We start from the raw sequence: 19,790 nt of genomic DNA on the forward strand, positions 1-19,790 counted from the left end.
CTTTTCTTTTATGAACAAGTTTCTGCATAAAAATGCTTACTAATAACCGGTCCAAGGCAGGTCAGGGTGCCTTTTATCAATAGAAATATTTTAAAAATAGTTCACAGTTGGAGGCTCGACTCAAATTTCAATGACATTTTTTGAATGTCTAGATGATTCTAAGAAAAATCCCATCGCTCCATGGGCTCAGGTAATGACCCTTTAAATTGCTTTTTCAACTGTAAAAATATTCATAACCTAAAGTCAGCTACTTCTTAAAATATTTCGGCTTTGATGAAGATATGTTTAACATAAGAGCTCAACCATTAAGATACTGTTTAGATACTCACGTTAATTATGAGATTAGATGAGCGATTTAAAATATAAAAATGTCTAAAAAGCATTTATCATGAATGTACATGGCTTCAGATTGGATAAATTAATATTCCTGATCACAATTTCAAGTTTTATATATTCAAGAGCAGGTACTAACGTCATTAATATCCAGAAAATACATGTGTTTCATGATGCAGCTGAATTGTAGCGCTGAGGGCAGTTCTTAGAAGCGAAATAAATAGCCACATCTTCAACTGTCGTTATCCTACACAGTGATGTCTAAAACAGTCTAAAGAAAAGCCTGACTTGATTCAATGATGCTGTAGTTGACCGTTAGGTCTGTTGTGGCAATGAACTCGCTTAAAAATTATTCACAGTGTGGGTAGGGTCTTACCTATGATGAAAGTTTTATCGTCAATGATCTTCAATTGAATACATAAAAAGTATGCAATCACGAACTTGAATTGAGATGCAAGAAAATTACAGCATCGACAAATTTGAGTAAGATCAATGATCGTTGGATGATGGCTGTTTTACAGTTCTTGAATACTAAGTAATATAAATACTTGATCTTTTAAGATTATTCCACGATACTCATTTGATATCCAGTAATGCAGGTCCACTGGTTCACCCTTGTAGTTCCTTTTGAGGCAGAGTGGAAAACTCTCCGGAGTTATTCGCATTCAATAAATTCTAATTAGTCCACTATTCTTGATAAGAATGATTCTAAAAGTTAAAAAAAATCGTAATTGTTAGGTAAAATAACAGCGAAAGTAATTAGGTTTAGTCAAAAAAGAAATATTTAAATAAAAATAATTATAGAAAGCTATACCTCACATTTGTATATGATATTGATTCAAAATTTATCTTTGTGAATAAATTGAATGGTAATAAGTAGGAAGTTCTACCTGATAAAATTGCTGTCAAGGTGAAAGGAGAAACGATCTAGAATAAAATGATCAAAAAAAAAAGGTAGAAAGAGCCAATATATATGTAAAATGAAATTGTAACAACACTGCAGAAAGCCTGAATTATAGAGAAAAGAGATGATATAGAAGTATGTAGTAGTAATAGTAACGGGGCCGGCAAAAGTCTTGTTTTGAGCGGGAACGAGATTCTTCCGCAAGGAGTAGGAGTTTGCATGAACAAGAGAGTGGAGAACGATGCGAAATTGCAGTCGCACGTTGATCAGTCTACACGTCAGACAATCATTTCAAGTCACTATCAAATATATTTTTATCACTCTTAATACTTGATTTAATATGGTGTCCATACTTGATATAGAAATTCAAATAAATCAATAAATAATCATATAAAAAGAAGTGCAATAAAAGTTATGTAGTGACGAGACTAATCAATTGATTAATTTATAATATTTCGATTGTGCGAATTTATTCAAAATTGCACTAATAATTTTTATTAGTGAATATAAGTGAATTTTATTTTCAATTTCCAAGCACTTTTTTTTGGTTTATTTCATAATTATGGTGAATTTTAACCTTATTAGTTTATCTTATTTTTTTGCAAACATTAATTCTTATTCTTTAATACATTGATATATTTGTTTCTTTGGAATTTAAAAACATGAAAAGTTTTGAAATGATGGTCAAAGATAACATGTGGAGACAAAGACGATTGACCGTACCAAAAAGGTAATCTTAATCTTCCATTTATCTGTCATTTTTATCTTACAAAAAAATCATACCTTTTTTAAAATTTTCATGATTTATGGTTAATTATATCTATAATAAAGATTTAATTTAATAAATTTATGAAAATTTACGGTTCGTGAAAACGGGTCATACGTAAAATTCTTGTCACTTTATTCCAATTATTAATGCACTGTTTAATTTTTTAAGTATGAATACTGTCCAATGTTTTTTTACCTTATGATGTATATGTGTCTGTCTAATTTTTAATATACATACATATATAAATTATTTAATAATATAGGACAAGTGAATTAGTTGCTCTGGTTGCTTTATCCAGCACGCTCTTCCTTTTTCTTCATACTCGAGATCTGCATTCACGTTTGCATGAAATGGAAGTAAAACTACAACCTAGTGTTAATGAAATTTCAAGCAATCAATTATCATCTGGTAAGTTAATCATAAAAATTATTTTTTTTAATACTTACATATGTTGTAAAATTATATCCTAGTATAGATTCATTTTTAGCTGCTATAAATAAATAATTTGTGGTTTATCTTCTTAATAAAATCAATATTCGATAGAATGCGTTACAAAATAACCTGAAAAATAAACCATAGACTAAATTAGTAACGGTAATGCTACGTCTGCGTTGATTTGCGTAAAATGTATGACCTTTGTTAATTAACCACATGAAATGTTTTACGTGAACACATTTAATTAGTTTTATTTTCTACATCACCAACTAAATCTTTAAAAGAAAAATATATTTTAATTAGTTACAAAGTACATTATTTATGGTTAATAATTTTCAGATCTTTAATATTTATCATTATAAAGATGCATTAAACTTTTAATGTAATTAAATGGTCATTCATTTTGAGCAATGAGATCGTTAATTTAAACGATATATATTTCAATACAATTCACTGAGCAAAAACAGATAATATGAAGGTATAATGGAAGTGAAGAATTTATATTACCTTTATAAAATAAGAAGACATTGATACCTTGATATTCAATTATGTCTTTTCTGTTGAAGTAAGGCAGCTTAATTATTGTCAAACATAGTGAGATTATTAAGAACGAATAAATCAGAAAGAAAAACATGCGTAAGACTGTGCGTGTCAACATGAGACTTGTTATACTGTACGCATTGCCAGAAGGTCAAGTTCGTGCTTTAGGGGCAACGGTTCTCGGTGTAGACGTGATATGGTATACTGTATAGTAGTGAAGGAAGTCTTGAAAGTACGTTATGATCAACATTATTCAAGGTACTGATCGAGAGTATGCGGAAATGTAAGAGATTATTTAAGAATGTTCCCTCATCTCTTACTCATTGTTGAACTAATTGTCATCAATAATTACTGCGAATTTATTGTAAATAATATTGATAATTATCTGAACGTCTTTAGATTTTCTTATACTGTTTCTCAGTCAATTATTTATTGATCTATATATGATAATTAACCTCTCAGGTAGTATAAACAATTATTATTCAGATAATTCTGGGAAAATGATGAATTTAGTAAATTAGGTCAAATTAAAACAATGTAATGATCACATAATATGCTCTTACACAGGTATTATAAATGTAGAATTTAGAAGAATGTTAATTTTATGAAATTAAATATTCATGGATATGTTATAAATATTTAATTATCTCCAAGTGCTGATTTAAAACAGTTCTATATTTTATTTAAATTGGAATGCTAAAGCAATATTTATGATACTAAAAATATTAATTATTTATACATTATTGTATATTGAACAATTGGTAGTAACGGAATCATGAAGTTAAATGATGTTATGCAGATTAAGCGGTATAATTGGTTAATGCACCGGAAAGAAATTTCTCTGAGTAAGGGTACTTAGAACTCTTGTGGATAGTCACAAATAAGTGTCAGATTTATAGGGGAAAGATGAAAGTCTAAAACCTAGTCTCTCTGTCAATCTAAGACTTAGTTCCAAACAATTAATTGACAAAATCCAGTCTCAAGACCGGAAAGAAGAAAAAAAAAACAATTTTTTAACTGCAATACCTGTCGCTTTCTCAAGTTCTGGGTCAGCAGTTGCTTCGATCCAGTCATTACTTATTTGGGAGATGTCCATTCACTCTAAGTGAATTATAATTTCTAACATTTCATGAGTTGATTAAAGAATATAGAATAATTACTGTTGTTAAGAAGCTAAGTAAAATTTGAAATTAACTATTCATTTTAATTGAATACCAACAAGTGGTTTTGACTTTCTTCAATAAAACGTTAAGTATTTGTTCTTTGATAATTGAATTACTGCACATTACTACAATGAAAATATTTAGCAACTTTCAACAATTCTTAGATACTAATTACTATCATGTATTCTAGAAATTTATAAAAAAAACTTTAATGTACATACATTTTTTATAATGAAAACCATTAATTAATGATAAAACATTCTAAATTATTCTAATTATTCTAGATATTTTATACATCAAAAAAAAAGAAATCAAATAATAGCATTTTTTATTGCCTTGTTTCAAATGTTTAGATATTATTATTTAAAATTACCCTGCTATTATATTAAAAGTAAATTCTACGTAGAATGATTGTCTGTAAATACCTATATTATGCTATTTTGATGATGAAATAACAATTTTTTATTATTTTAGGAGAAGAAATCCAATCTGTATCAGCAATTTTATCTTCACAGTATTATAGGCAACCTTCTGGTCAATCGGTAATAATCATTTTTTCCAAAAATTAGAGGAAAAAAAAATTACACCAGCAACTAAACAACTTTTAAAAAATTTTTTAGTATGATACTTTGGAACCATTGGACTTGGATTTACTAAATAATACAAAACGAGCCGATAAACATGTTCTATTCTTCAATAGAGTACCTAAAGTAGGCTCCCAAACATTTATGCAATTACTCAGAAGACTTTCTATACGAAATAACTTTTCATTTAATAGAGATCAAGTGCAACGTGTAGAAACTATCAGACTTGCTCCATACGAACAGGTAGAGAAAAAAATCAAGAAACAAAGGCATTGATCATCAGGAAAGTCTTTTAATGTTTTTTTTTTCCTTTTCACAGCGTCAATTAGTTAGACTTGTGAATAGCTATAAAGAACCTTCAGTTTATGTTAAACATGTATGCTTCACTAACTTTACTGAGTGAGTATTAATTTGAAATTTTAAGATAAAAATGTAATTAAAGACTAATTTTATTAGTAAAACATATAAAAATGATACAATTATGCTAAGCTATTTTGTTAAGCTATAAACATAATAGTAATCATTAGCAGTAATCCTAATACAAGTTAACATTTTTTATTGTACTACAGATATAATCTTCCTCAACCAATTTACATGAACGTTGTGCGCGATCCAGTCGAACGAGTAATATCATGGTATTATTATGTTCGTGCACCCTGGTATTATGTTGAAAGGAAGCAAATATTTCCGGATTTACCACTACCAGATCCTGAATGGCTCAAAAAAGACTTTGAAAGTTGTGTTTTGAATGGTGATCGTGAGTGCCGATATATAGAAGGTGAATATCATGAAGGTATTGGTGATCATAGACGACAAACACTCTTTTTTTGTGGTCATGGAGAAAAATGCATGTACGTTCATTTGTCTATCTTATGAATTCTTATTTGTATTTTATTTTATACATTACGATAACTTCTATTATGAATATATTTCATTATGAAAGTGTTTTAATTTAGGCCATTCAATACTGTTGGTGCACTAGAGCGAGCAAAATTATCCGTTGAAAAACACTATGCTGTTGTAGGAGTACTTGAAGATGTTAATGTAACACTTACAGTCTTAGAAAATTATATCCCACAATTTTTTCAAGGTGCAACAGAGCTTTATTGGGGTAAGAATAAATTGTTAACTTATAAAATATTGTTTTCTTTTTTTTGTTTTGAAGAATAAAATTAAAATAATTTTTCTAGATGAAATGAATTCGTTTAAACGGATTAATAAAAATTCATTTAAACCACCAGTACGTGAACAAATAAAAGAAATGGTGCGTAAAAACTTTACGAGAGAAATTGAATTCTATCAATTTTGTAGACAGCGGCTACACAGACAATTTAAAGCACTTAAATTATCTAATAAATTATCCATGACATAAATAAATGCCAATAGTTCATAAGAATAGGGATATTTATTTTTATCAATAAAGACGCTACGTTTTATAAAAAATAGTTTAAAAAAAAATAAAAACACTATCTTTTAATTATTCATGTGATATTAATAAAGACTATTTTTTTTAATAATAATAATAATAATAATAATCATCATCATTTTTGTTGTAATAATGAAATTTATTCTTTTAATATGTATACAATAATTACAAATATTATAATTTCTCCTTTATTAATATTCATTAATTTATTAATTCACTTATTCACTTTATCAGTCTCGTAAAAACATGGTATATATATATATATAAATCGAATAATAAATTTAGTTAATAAAACTTTCTATATACATAACATTCGATCCATAATACGAGGATTAATTTGATTTTTTCTGTATTTAATGCTCTATTGTTGTCATTTACTTTGTATAGTGTAACTTTATCATTGTTATGAACGCATACTTGAGCAAAAAAATATCGTAATTCATGTACTCATGTAAAACAATTGTAATGATTTTGTTAGTACTTAAGATAATAATTCACATAACTAACAATGATTAATTATTTGTATGATAATATTACATTATTCTAAAAATTATAATGCTAGCAGTACATTATTAATGGTGCATATACAGACCTATGATCTTTTATATACTTAATAATTTAATCTTAATAAGTAATGTTTAAAATATCAGCTAAAACAATTTGTTGAAATGATTGAAAAATTAATAATTCTATCTTCAACAGAGTCTTCAACAGAGAATTAATACATTGAAACTTTTCAACGATCAAAGACTAGAAATTTATATTCCTTTTACAAATCTAAATAAAATATTGCATAAAAAAATATCAGTAATAATTTGCGGATTTAAAATTAAAATTATATACAATTTGTTTACTTTTAAATATCATTACATCCATTCATTTATTTGTATAAAACAAATAAAAGAAAACAATTACTGCTCAGAATATTATGAGTGTTAAAAACAATTTTTTTTTGTTCAATATATTGAATTGTTTGATTGAAAAATAATTATCAAATTTTTAGTAAAAAGTTGGAGACCAATCATGAACATTACAATTATGATGAGATGAAGTAATAGGTATATAACTAACTGGTAAACTCGTTGGTAAACACTGAAAACAGTAATTAGAATCTAAATTATTGTCCCAATATTGTGCACCTTTGCATTGAAATCGAACAGCGAGTTCTAATCTTGCTCCAACTTTCAAACTATGACAATAAAGTCGAAAAGTAAATTTATCACTGAAACCATCACACGAATTATTAACATAGCTCGCTTGAAGGTCACTAAAATTTTTCCATGAGTCTAATGTATATCTAATGTGAACAGATTTGTGAAAATCAAGATTTCTGACACGAACAGTTCCTTCAATGCACATCGATATTGGATCTTGAACTATCACATTTTCTAAACAAACTTGACGATCTCTTACAATATCTAAAAAGTTTGGAAGCCCTCCTGGTTGCTGAAATAGTGGAACCAACATTTTATCGGGTTTAATGCTATTGTTATTAGACATTGAGAAAGAGTCTGAAGTTGATCTAAAGAATGATTGTCGTGAAGAAATGTTATCATAAAAATTTGGACTTGAATCTTTTGAGAAAACTTGATCATAAACCAAATCTGAAAATGCCGAATTTGGTACTTTCGGAATTTCATCAAGGAATGTTCTTACATCAGCAAGATCAAGACCAAGAACATCAGCAAATCGCACAATCTTCTTTCTTCCTGGAGTACCCGGAGGAGTTTTGCCTGTCTTAAGAGATGAACATCTTCTAACTCTCTGTGGTTGCTCTTCTTCTTCTTCTTCTTCTTCACCTTCTTCTTCTTCTTGCTCTTCATCTTCTTTTTTTTCTTCTATTCTCTCCTCATCTTTAATTATCTCTGCTTCATTATTCCCTTTATTTATTTTATTATCGTCGTTATCTTGTATTTTTTTTATGTTGTGCTCTTGGTCAGTTTTATTATTTACAATTAGTTGTCCAGCATTATTATCAGACCGATTACAAGATATTGTGGACATTTTTTCACATAATTGTGGTACGTTAATTTCATTATTATTAAAATGTTCATCAATTTTAATGTTTATTTCATTTTTGATCATATTTTGAACTGTATTTACAGGTAATCGTTCTAAAGGACATTCAATTACAAGTGCTCCAGGAATATCAATAGTACTACTATATGTTGAATTATCATCATCAGTCAAATCAGTTCCTGAGTCATCAGATGTACAAGTTAATTCTTCAGTTTTTTCATTTCTTTTCAAACAATTACTTTCGACATCAACTTTATGATTTGATGTAGCTGGAGTAATATCTAAGACAGGTATTGATATATTACTATTAGTAATTAGTGAATCTGAGCATGATTTTGAGATCGTTTGTTTATGCTCTTCGGAAGAAACAGTTGTTAGAGGCAATGAATTATCATCAAGGGAAGTTGTATTTTCATCAAAAGTATTTTGAAGAGATTCGTAACTTAATGAAGTGTTGTCTAAAGAACTATTAATGTCATTTAATGTTTCATCAAAACTACAATTAGCGCTTGATGTTAGTCCTAATTCATTTATTCCTTTAATATGACCATTCATCGATGAGCTTGATTCAGATGTATCATCAATTTTCTTTAAATCACATGAATCAATTTTCCGACGGGATGATGATTTATAATAATCAGACTTCATTTGATTAGATGTATGTAAAATTTTATCACCTTCAAATGTATTAACAGTATCAAAAAACTCTGTACGATCAGCATCAGATGATTGAAGATCGTAATAAGTCTCACTAGTATCGTCGTCAGAAGGCGTAGTACCGTTCACTGACGATGAAAATTTATATTCTGATTCTAAATCATTACTTTTTTCTTCTACATTCTTTTTATTCACCGTACAGTGACAGGCATCGTGATGATTAGCATTCAAGAGCTCTGAATGGTTAACAAATAGAGTTGCCAACTCTGCAGCACTTACAACTTGATCTGGTGAGCTTATACCTTCTTCTTCATCATCATTGACATTTGAAACAGTTATAGTAGAATTATTGGCATTGGTAGAAATAGAATCTGTATCATTTAATGATGTTAATCGATGATGAAGGCGTCTAGCAAATGCCTCTGCACGACCCCGGCAGCTAGCAGGAAAGATAGAGCCCACTAATCCACAAGCAGAAGGTCCAGTTCTGTGACCATCTCCAGGTGAATCTGTACTACCCATTTTACGATTTCGTTCTTCAAACAAGGCAATAGTCTCGCCAAATGGTTTTACAAACGATTCGGTTGTCTAGAAGTAAAAATGAATAATTAAATAAATAAGTTAATAATTAAAATATGTAGTAAATTATAAATATGTATGTATTATTGTAAACTAGAGAGATTAAATAGCTAACTTTTTTGTTTTGCTACATGGCAACAATTATACATAACAAAAAACAAACCTCTTGTTTGCAACTACGTAAACGCATCTCACGCATAAAGATTGGAATGACTGATCACGCAAATGTCTTGTGATTATTATGAAATATTTATCTGAGACAGTTCGTGTCCTCTATAATAAGACCAGCAGACACCGTAGTTAGATAAGGCGATTATTTTTTGCCAATATACAATGTCTTTTCTGATTAATTATAAAATTGTAAAAATCTGCATTTTATCATTATACGTCATCAAAAGAATCAAGAAAATATTTATATCAATATCAATTGGCCTTATTGTCAATAATTATTAATATTCATTTCTCTTATCATCCTCTTCATGATCATGATAATTGATATGCACATTAAAATTGATTAAAATTCACATTCTATTACCTTATTTTACAAAGTCATTGACTTTTTAGCATCAATTGTCTCTTTCACGATATGTTTATGTAAATCAATTGATTTAAAAAATGTAGAATATACTATATAAAAAGCCAATCAACTCAAAATTATGTAACATAATCTGTTATTCAGACTTACAAAAACAAATTTTAATCCTATAATCCATACAATACATTTTTTATCCAGATTGTATACGATAAATTTTTAACAACAATTTGTTTCATTCACAAAAATGGTAACATAATTTTGTCCAATTAAAAACTTTAAAAATTACACATTAATATTAACTGATATTTTAATTTGTAAATTTATATATTAATACTAGACATAACATGAAAATTGAAAATTTCTACATTAATAATTAATTACAATTTTTTTTTCTTCATCGATGGATTGATGATCTTGACCTTGCAATTAATTCATTGTAATTATAATAATGTCAGTTCATATCTTTTCATGAATTGATATATACTTTAATTAAGCATACACTTGTTGATTTATCACTAAACAAACAACTTTTAATTAAAGATTTTATAATAATCAATGGAAATGATACTAAAAATTTTATTTCAACTGGTAAGATGAATTTTAATATTTAATTAAAATTGATATGGTCCATATTGTAAAAAATTATGATGGATGCAAGTATATTCTGGTGTCAAGGTACTCGAGAAAAATGATCTCACTTTAGAAGGTAGCAGTATTTAACTTTACTTCAAACTTATTACTATATTTATTTAAATGTAAATCAAAATATTCTAAAATATTATCCAATTTCAACGTAATGAAAATTTCTTTATAATAATTAACAATAAACTACGAAAATATTTTTATATAATATCAAAGCGTATTCGAATGATAAGTTTTGAGTCTAAGCACCAACTTTAAGCTTACTGCACACACTGACGTATGCTGTTAAACTGATGTTGGTCCGAAGAACTGCTCCTCTGACAAGTTAAGTTAAATGGTGGAGAAAGAAGTTGATACCCCCGACTGTAGGGCCCCGTTACAATATCACTTAGCAACCGATTCTCAATTGAGTACAAAAACTAACATTTATTTATTTATTTTTGTGCGTTAAATTACTTTGTTTTTTTTTTTTATTAAAATTAATTAATTTATATAGTCATAATAAAGTGAATTTTTAATTATTATCTTTAAAAACTTAACAACTTAAAATCAATATAAAATAAACAATTTGTTTTTGTTAGTAGAACATTATTTACAAAATAAAATAGTAAACTTTATGTTAATATTACTACGTAATGTTTCATTTTTATCACGACCTTTTGCTTAATTCAAAAATAGATTCTTTGAACGTTAAAAGATGAAGAAGAAATAGAAGAAAAGGACGCTAGGTCAGAGATCTATACCGCATGCAAACTCTCTTAACGCATGTATGTACCAATGTATGATGGTAAATGCCCACGCGCTTAAAGTGGAGTATGTGACTGTCTGACGTCTAACTACAATTAAAAAAAAATGCTACGTGGACATTTGCCAAAGATCAGTTAAAATGAAGACGATTGCTGGAAATAGAACATCCTGAGCTTTATAAACTTTCACACTTTAATATTTTCTAATTCATTTATAGTTTAATTATAAATCATTTAATTTACTATTTATAACTGGTATGAAAAAATGATCTGTTTTTTTATGATGGATCATAAGTTGAATTGACTACGATTACTTTTTACTTTTACATCAATAAATTGAATGATTAAAATAGATTGTACTGTCAATCATACGAATACTATTGTTTCTGTTTTTTTCTTTCAATGAATACAGATTTAGTGATGTATATATAGATATATAGATATAATATTCAGTTGCATATCTCAGTCTAGACTCCAGACAGTGTAGAAAATCCCCTGACCGGTTTTAAAGCTGCCTATATCAGTTATCTCATTGGAATACACGTTTGTAAAACGTTTTCTTAAGTTGATTATATAGTATGTCAACTATCACGGAATATTCCATAGCAAAGAAAGTCTGCATCGATATCTTAAAAGAGAACGAAGTTGAGGGATATAATTCATTTGAAACATCCGGATGCTGCGTGATCATGATACGTAGAAGAATATATATTTGTTTCACACTTTATAAAACTATTAATTTAAAAGATTTACTGAAAAAAAAAAATTATAAATTTTATAATCTTTGTTTAGCATTACATTTAATCTATAGCACATTACTGTTCAATGATAATATTAATATTATTTGAAATACTTTTAGAACGTAAATAAATTAAAAATTTCAGAAAAATTGGCGTGAGTACTTGTTGAGTATATTTTTGAAATCTTGTTAAAATCACTCATTTTTTTCTTGTAAAATAAAAAATAAAACGTACTCAAGAATTGTAGAATCAAGATGAAAAATAATTGGAGTTTCTTCAGCTTCGAATAGAGGATCCACAAATGATCTGAACCAGAAATTGGTATCAGTAAAAAATATTCTTTCACAAAAACAATATAAATATTACCACACTGATTATAGCTTTTTTTGTACCACTCTTTATCATAATTACTAAACATATTAATCCGGCAATTTTTCAGGTGTACAAGAGCATCTTCGACGATGTTTGTACGACAACATTAGTGACCCTCTTGTGGGTTGTTGAGTACGCCATGCCATTCCAACAAGGGCATTCAAGGTCATAATTGTGCGTAATACGCAGGTGCAGATTTGGGCATATCTATATATATATTATTTTTTTCTATTTATATATTTACACGTTGGAATTATTTAAAAATTATATAATAATTAAAAAATAAACAAAACTGATTCATGTATACGTTGAACTTCAAAGTGGGATTATTTTTCTCCATTATTAAAAATATATCTATACTTTTATATATATATATATATATATATCTCACAATATAATCAATATAATGATGACAATAATATTTTTCTCGTCATCATTCAATCAAAAATCTGTACAAACAATTCAATTTTACCTCAAAAAAATAATTAAAATATATGCACAAGAGATAAATAATCGACTAGAGCCATCTAGTGAATTTTATTGGTAACATCTATCCACAGCAAGTGTTTTTTCACACTACATATATATAGTGTGTATTACAGTACCGGACATAAATGCTGTTTAATTTTTTAAAGGTTATCCATGTGATTTCCCTATACCGTCTTACAGAAAATCACACAGCATTTATGTCCGGTACTGTACAGTGTACAACAATATGTACATACACGTGTGCATGTGTACATGCAAATTTTGCAGTGCAATGCATGAGCACGCAATGTACATGTTTGCCGCAATTATACTGCAGTAATTTTCTATATATGAATAGTAAACATTTCGTTTGAACATATTACAAATCCATCTTTTTTATTTATTTTACAGTAACAATGGCATAGTTTTTTACTTTAACATGCTTTGTTGAAAATTCGATGTTCAATTGTAAATTCTTCGAATTTTTTGGCTAAAGAATGCATTGTCAAGAGAATACTCTTTAATCAAGAATGAACATTCGTCGGTTTCCAGGATTTATTTATCATCATAAATTTGTGGCTTTTGGAATTTTTCTAACATTTTTTATTATTGTTTATTTATTGTATCACTGGGGAATTGTTTGCACTAATCTTGAGGCTCGACATCATGTTTCGACAGTGGTAATATCATAGTTTTTATATATTTTATCTAATCATCTATAATAATCAGTGTTTAAATTAAAAAATGGAAGTTTTTAATCATCTGTTCAAATAAAAATCCTTTATAAATGTTCTTTTAGTGTAAGAACTTTAGAAATAGGAAAGCCATGGGCGTTTTATGTGAACCATTATGTTCAGAACAGAGTATTCATTCACTTGCATGCGAAAATTTACACTCTGGTAAAGAAGCAGTATTTTCTGCTAGTTGGGAGACGACAAAACTTGTTTTTAAAACATCTAGGTAATATAATTCACCTAATAATTTAATTAAATTAAAAAACAAAATGAACTAAGAATAAATTTTGCTTTCAGAAAATTATCAGATAAAGAATTATATGAAGCTTTATATTGGGTAGATACTTATGGTAACAAACATTATCCATCAGAGAATGAATTTGAGAAAATGATAAGTGATTTAGTTTATAATCGATTAAATATTACAATTAGTCAGAGACATTTGGAGAAATTAAGTCATCTACGATTAGGTCATCAAGAAACTGATGAAGAAAGACGAGAATTTGAAATGGAAAATATATGGAGGTTATTACAAGAGAATGAATATCTTATGTCAATTATTTATGAAGATAGAGAACTTTTTCCTCGTTTAATTGGAACTTGTGGATCTTTCTATGCTGTTGAATATGTTCAACCTCTTAAAATACCATCAAATTCTCTAACGGAGTTAGATACAATTCGTGAATGGGCTATAAGACTTAAATTAGCTATAATGATAATGGATTTTGTTGATGAATTACAGAACAATTTTCCAGAATCACTTTATTTATGTGATGTAAAAATTAATCATTTCGGGATTCCATATGGTGACCAACGACTTAAATTCCTTGATCTTGATGCAGTTTTTCCTAAAAGTATTGTTGGTCGTTTCACTGGTGATGGAAAAACATGCATTAAACATGAAGACTGTGATTATTTTGATTGTAGATCGGTATGTTCTACAAATAAACGTTGTGAATCTCCAGTCGTTAATGATAATCTTCAGGTATATTTAAATAAAAATAATTACAATATTAAATCAAATAGGTTTTTATAATTATAAAAAATTCTTCTTAGATTATTTGTGAAAAAATATTTTTGGGATGGACACTCTCAGGTACAATAATGATTCCTGGCCTTTTAATGTCTAGAACAACGACTGGTAGTCTTGCAATTCTTTTAAGACAATGTGCTAATCCTCATGGAGATGTAGGATATCGTCCACGTGCACCAGTCCCATTAGCTGTTAAGACTAAGCTTTATAATATGCTTACAGAAATGGAGAGACAATATGCATCATTAATGTAAATTGCATATTGACTGACAATTTATGAGTATTGGCCTTATTAGATTTAATGAATGATTATTTTACGCCATTAATGTATAAATACATTTTTGTAAATATCCAGTATTATTCTAGTCACGTAAAAGAATTTTAATGCTAAAACATAGTAATTGTTTTTGTTAAAAAATGTAGTATTTAAATTTTATTAATATTAATTAAAAAATTTAAAATATAGTTATCAAAAAAGAAAACGGAACATGTGTTTTTCTTGAAAATAACTCATGAAAAAAAAAATAATCTTCAGCTTTTGATAGATTTTTTAGCATACAAATTAGAACAAGACATTCACCTCTAAGGTGAATTTATCGTATTTTTTTATCATATCTTTCTTTGACATAACTGTATTGTGATAAGTTGATAGCAGAGGAAATGTATATTTTTTATTGCCGGAAGTAGATAAGATAGGATACATTATTATTATCGTCCATTGCGAACAATCTACACATGCTCCAAAAATCTATATTACGTAATGTATTTGCAAAAATGCAGTGGTGGGGAAAGTTTTATTGATATAGTTCATGTTACCTTTTTGACCAACTCTATTCATGCAATGTATACATATGTGTACGTATATATAAAGTATCTTATATACATTACAACATCGTATTCAGGTGGTTAATTTTTTGAACAATCTTTTATAAAACGTGTATACGTATTATATATATATATTGTAGTGAGAGATAAACGACATTCTGTGTAGAGATTTTTCATACGCTCGGTTGCTTCTGTAATCAATTTTTATCTAAAAAGTCAAATAAACTCATCAAGTCGATAGACAAACGGAATGCATTTCGTTTTGGTAAGTATTGCTTTTTTTGTTCTAGTAGAAGTAAAAGTAAAATAATGAATAAAATAATTTTATTATTCTGAAATATTCTTTCTACTTCTAATCTTGATAATATTAAATTTGAATTATATTATTTTTTCAGATAAATAAATAGTGAAAAGTTCTTTCAATGTATAGCTATCATCTGTAAATAATCATTACCTTAAAATATTATTAAAGGAAAATAAGTTAACAGAATATTTTGGATAAAAAATGGTGAAATCAAAGTCACACGAGCGAACGCCCAAAGCAAAAAATAAACACCTCAACCATGCTTGTCATAAAAAAGAAGCTGAATCCACAAAGATGAATTTAATGAATTCAGTATTGACATTAATTTGCATGCTTGTTGCTGCGTGGTTTGGATACAAAGGATATTTAGAAACACGAGTTAATACACCATTTGATTCAGAAAAGGTAAAATATTTTATATTAATATCGATCAATATCATTGCTATGATGAACATATGGATACAATAAAATAAATTTTATTCTCTTTGACAGCTTGTTTCGATTAATGGATTAGATACGGCAGATCGTTACTGGGGGTCTTATAGACCGGGTCTTTATTTTGGAATGAAAACTAGGGATCCTCAGTCACTAGTGAGCGGATTAATGTGGTATAGGCCTCATAATTTACGCCAAGGGGGTGAAAGTTTTAGGCATTGGTGTGAGCAGGGAGATAAATTAGATAAATATGGTTGGTTTGAACACGATGGAAAAACCTTTGGTATTCAACAAGTATACGATGGTGACTTGCTAATTAATATTTCGTATGTAAAGAAGCCTGGTGGTAGGCATGGAGGTGATTGGACTGCAAGAATTGGAGTATCTCCAAGAAATTCCAAGATCAAAGATCTTGGAGAAATATCTTTTATATTTTACTCAGCACTTGAGGATAAATCTACTGGTAATATTAAAGCCTCACTTGGTGCTGATAATAGACTTTCAGGGATGGAAGGTTATACTGATGGTTTGGGAGCATACAGATTCAGTATGAATCCAATAAAGGGGACAGTTGAAGAGCACTCATTTTTAATAACTGTAACTCCTGGCCTAAATCTTGTGAAAGAAACGATACTACAAAATTTAAGATTAGCTTCTCAAAAAGGTTCGAATATTAAACGAATAGTTTTAGGAGGCGATCAATTGCCTTTAGATTCAGAAGGGAAAAAGACTGATCCCAATTTTTGTGCAACTCAAGTGACAGCTAAAATACCATTTGAATTTGAAGTTCTTTTTGAATCTGGCAGTGTTCCACTGCGTAAAGAAAAACTAACAGGAAAAAATTTCGATATTGCTCTGAACGAACAGAGAAAACGATTCAATGATAAGTTCGAAAGAATATTTAAATTAAAAGAAAAAGGTTTTAAAGAAGACGCGATAGAATATGCTAAATTAGCATTTTCCAATTTAATTGGATCTATCGGATACTTTTATGGAAGTGCACAGGTGCAGAGTGTTTATACAAAAAGTCCAGTACCTTATTGGAAAGCTCCGTTATACACAGCAGTTCCGAGCCGCAGTTTTTTCCCGCGAGGTTTCCTGTGGGATGAAGGATTCCATGGCCTTATTATATCAACATGGGACTTGGATATTGAATTAGATATTATTAGCCATTGGTTTGATCTCATGAATTCAGAAGGTTGGATACCCAGAGAAATGATTTTGGGATCAGAGGCTTTAGCTAAAGTACCTGAAGAGTTTGTTACTCAATTAAGCAGCAATGCAAATCCGCCGACATTTTTCTTAACTCTCGAATATATATTGAATACTCGAGAAAGTGAATTATTAGATAGACATTATAAACTACTTGATAAGTTATATCCAAGATTGCAAGCTTGGTTCGAATGGTTTAATACAACACAAGTGGGCGATATGCCAGGAACTTATCGATGGCGAGGTCGAGATAGCTTGACAAATCGAGAATTGAATCCAAAAACTCTGACATCAGGTTTAGATGATTATCCACGTGCTTCTCATCCGAATATTGATGAAAGACACGTAGATCTTCGCTGTTGGATTGCATTTGCCGCAGGAGTGATGGCACGTTTAGCTAATGTATTACATCATTCTAGTGAAAAATACAGTGAGACTAGTCATTATTTAAAAGACAATAATTTATTGAATAATTTACACTGGTCATCAGCTAGTCAATCATACGCTGATTACGGCTTACATACTGATAAGGTTGAACTCAAACGACCAACAGCACCTATAAGATCACCAACTGCTCCAGATTTTATAAGAGTGGTTTCAGAAGATCCTGTTCTACGTTATGTAGATTCATCGTTTGGCTACGTATCATTATTTCCGTTTATTCTTCAAATCATCGATCCAGACTCTCCTCATTTAGATAAAGTTTTACAAGATTTAACAAAGTCTGAATTATTATGGACGAAATTCGGTTTAAGATCACTGGCCAAAACATCTCCCCTATATTTAAAATATAATACAGAGCATGATCCACCCTATTGGCGTGGTCCAATATGGATAAATATTAATTACTTAACTTTAAGGGCTTTGAATTATTATTCTAATACTCCAGGACCATATGCAGTTAAAGCCAAAAAAATATATAAAGAACTGAGAGAAAACATTATAAAAAATATGCTTACACAGTACAATAAAACAGGATTTACTTGGGAAAATTACGGCGATAGTAATGGTGAAGGAAAAGGAAGTCATCCGTTCAATGGATGGTCATCATTAGTTCTAATGATAATGGCTGAACTTTATTAAATATCTTTGAGGTGTATTGATGAAAGACAGACTGTTTTATTGTTTTTTCTTGTGTAAAAAATCAAGTATAATGTGCAAGGAATGCGGACAATCAACCAATTTTTTTATAAGTGGAACGAATTAGATATCATTTCACTTCATCATTTAATATTGTATAATGAAATGCGCTTCAATACATATTAATTCGCTGCTTATTGGCGTATATGACTATAATATAGAAATAGCACAAGTTAATGACGAGGAATGAGCCTCACTCAAAATGAAATGACAAAAACATTTATAATTTCTTTTATAACAAAAAAAGAATAATATTTTAAAAATGGAAAATAATTCATTTTAACCGTGTGAGGCTGGCTCTCACTAAAACAAAATTTAAGTTATTTCAATATTCGCTTTAAAACATTGTAAAAAATTTAGGCATAACAATATTCATCATTCAATAGTGGTAATTGTAAATTCAATTAATGATCAATAATTACTCTAGGGGTCAAATAGTTATGTTACTATTATTAAATAATGAGCTAAAAGTTTTATAATAAACTGCATAAGACTGCATCATAGCAGAAAAATAAAAATAATGATCCATAGAATTACTTCCTAAATTCACAATAATTAGTACTTACTGGTGATAGCAATGATGAAACTCCAAATAAATTACTTTACACTTTTTTTTTATTTTTATCTAGTATATATGCATATATATATATATTAATTATTTATTTACCACAGTTTATTAAAGATCGGTATAGTAGTGCAATAATTATTGGATTTCTTATTTTCAACAAAGAATTCTTCAAACCAGGCTGTGAAAAGGATACATAAAACTGTATGTTTCATGGTAATAATATTAAGATCATCAAATCATAAGGAAATAAAATGTTTTGAATAAGCATAAAAATACAAAAAAATACTTTAGATAAACTTGAATATTTATTATGTAAGGAACTTTGAAAATCAACCACTGATAATCATAATAATGTATGAATAATACTAAATAAGATTAATTATAAGGTAATAATTAAGAAATTATACTTTAAAATTCGGTTTACAATAAACGAAAGCATTTACTAGTATAGTTGCAAAATTTGATTGTTTTCGTCACTAGTGAATTAAGCAAGTTATATTTGCGTTTCGTTAATTGTGATGATATATCACTTATGAAATGATGTATTTGGATATAGATTAAATATATCCAATTAAATTTGCATGTGTACAAATATATTGTATAGTTAATTTATTTAGCACAAACGTA

At 28.5% G+C, this 19,790-nt stretch overlaps 4 protein-coding genes and 1 long non-coding RNA gene across 11 annotated transcripts; 3 read left to right on the top strand and 2 right to left on the bottom strand.

Moving 5' to 3' along the window:
* Nucleotides 1-1,394: 1,394 nt before the first annotated feature.
* On the top strand, nt 1,395-6,214 carry pip (heparan sulfate 2-O-sulfotransferase pipe). 2 transcript variants are annotated; one of them, XM_035086914.1, is made up of 8 exons: nt 1,395-1,967; nt 2,269-2,414; nt 4,619-4,686; nt 4,765-4,971; nt 5,048-5,127; nt 5,298-5,579; nt 5,685-5,839; nt 5,919-6,214. In XM_035086914.1, exons 1-8 carry the CDS (start codon nt 1,900-1,902, stop codon nt 6,098-6,100), a joined length of 1,188 nt encoding a protein of 395 aa, XP_034942805.1. In that variant the 5' UTR covers nt 1,395-1,899; the 3' UTR covers nt 6,101-6,214. The 2 variants fall into 2 exon arrangements, with proteins under 2 accessions (XP_034942805.1, XP_034942806.1); XM_035086915.1 differs by lacking the exons at nt 1,395-1,967; nt 2,269-2,414 and adding an exon at nt 2,954-3,239.
* Nucleotides 1,808-3,114, bottom strand: LOC118069062 (uncharacterized). Its single transcript, XR_004690573.1, has 3 exons — nt 2,949-3,114; nt 2,453-2,567; nt 1,808-2,375 (listed from the first exon to the last, which is right to left on the bottom strand). It is a non-coding gene; the product is annotated as an uncharacterized lncRNA (long non-coding RNA).
* Nucleotides 6,215-6,341: 127 nt separating the features above from the next.
* Gbs-76A (Glycogen binding subunit 76A) lies at nt 6,342-13,437 on the bottom strand. Of its 5 annotated transcripts, none has more exons than XM_035086853.1 (2): nt 12,917-13,437; nt 6,342-9,418 (listed from the first exon to the last, which is right to left on the bottom strand). In XM_035086853.1, exon 2 carries the CDS (start codon nt 9,350-9,352, stop codon nt 7,154-7,156), a length of 2,199 nt encoding a protein of 732 aa, XP_034942744.1. In that variant the 5' UTR covers nt 9,353-9,418; nt 12,917-13,437; the 3' UTR covers nt 6,342-7,153. The 5 variants fall into 5 exon arrangements, with proteins under 5 accessions (XP_034942744.1, XP_034942743.1, XP_034942747.1 ...); XM_035086852.1 differs by lacking the exon at nt 12,917-13,437 and adding an exon at nt 12,307-12,378; XM_035086856.1 differs by lacking the exon at nt 12,917-13,437 and adding an exon at nt 10,326-11,071.
* On the top strand, nt 13,089-15,039 carry aln (allnighter). Of its 2 annotated transcripts, XM_035086860.1 has the most exons (5): nt 13,089-13,248; nt 13,324-13,592; nt 13,712-13,872; nt 13,944-14,631; nt 14,703-15,039. In XM_035086860.1, the coding sequence occupies exons 2-5, from the start codon at nt 13,443-13,445 to the stop codon at nt 14,931-14,933; spliced, it is 1,230 nt and encodes a 409-aa protein (XP_034942751.1). In that variant the 5' UTR covers nt 13,089-13,248; nt 13,324-13,442; the 3' UTR covers nt 14,934-15,039. The 2 variants fall into 2 exon arrangements, with proteins under 2 accessions (XP_034942751.1, XP_034942750.1); XM_035086859.1 differs by having other exon boundaries at nt 13,238-13,592.
* Nucleotides 15,040-15,567: 528 nt separating this feature from the next.
* Nucleotides 15,568-19,785, top strand: GCS1 (mannosyl-oligosaccharide glucosidase). Its single transcript, XM_035086850.1, has 3 exons — nt 15,568-15,769; nt 15,900-16,213; nt 16,301-19,785. The coding sequence occupies exons 2-3, from the start codon at nt 16,010-16,012 to the stop codon at nt 18,536-18,538; spliced, it is 2,442 nt and encodes an 813-aa protein (XP_034942741.1). The 5' UTR covers nt 15,568-15,769; nt 15,900-16,009; the 3' UTR covers nt 18,539-19,785.
* The last annotated feature ends 5 nt before the right edge of the window (nt 19,786-19,790 follow it).

Source organism: Chelonus insularis, unplaced genomic scaffold (genome assembly GCF_013357705.1).
Source record: "Chelonus insularis isolate UGA/USDA-ARS -01 unplaced genomic scaffold, ASM1335770v1 contig_404_pilon, whole genome shotgun sequence".
NCBI classification, from domain to species: Eukaryota; Metazoa; Arthropoda; class Insecta; order Hymenoptera; family Braconidae; genus Chelonus; species Chelonus insularis.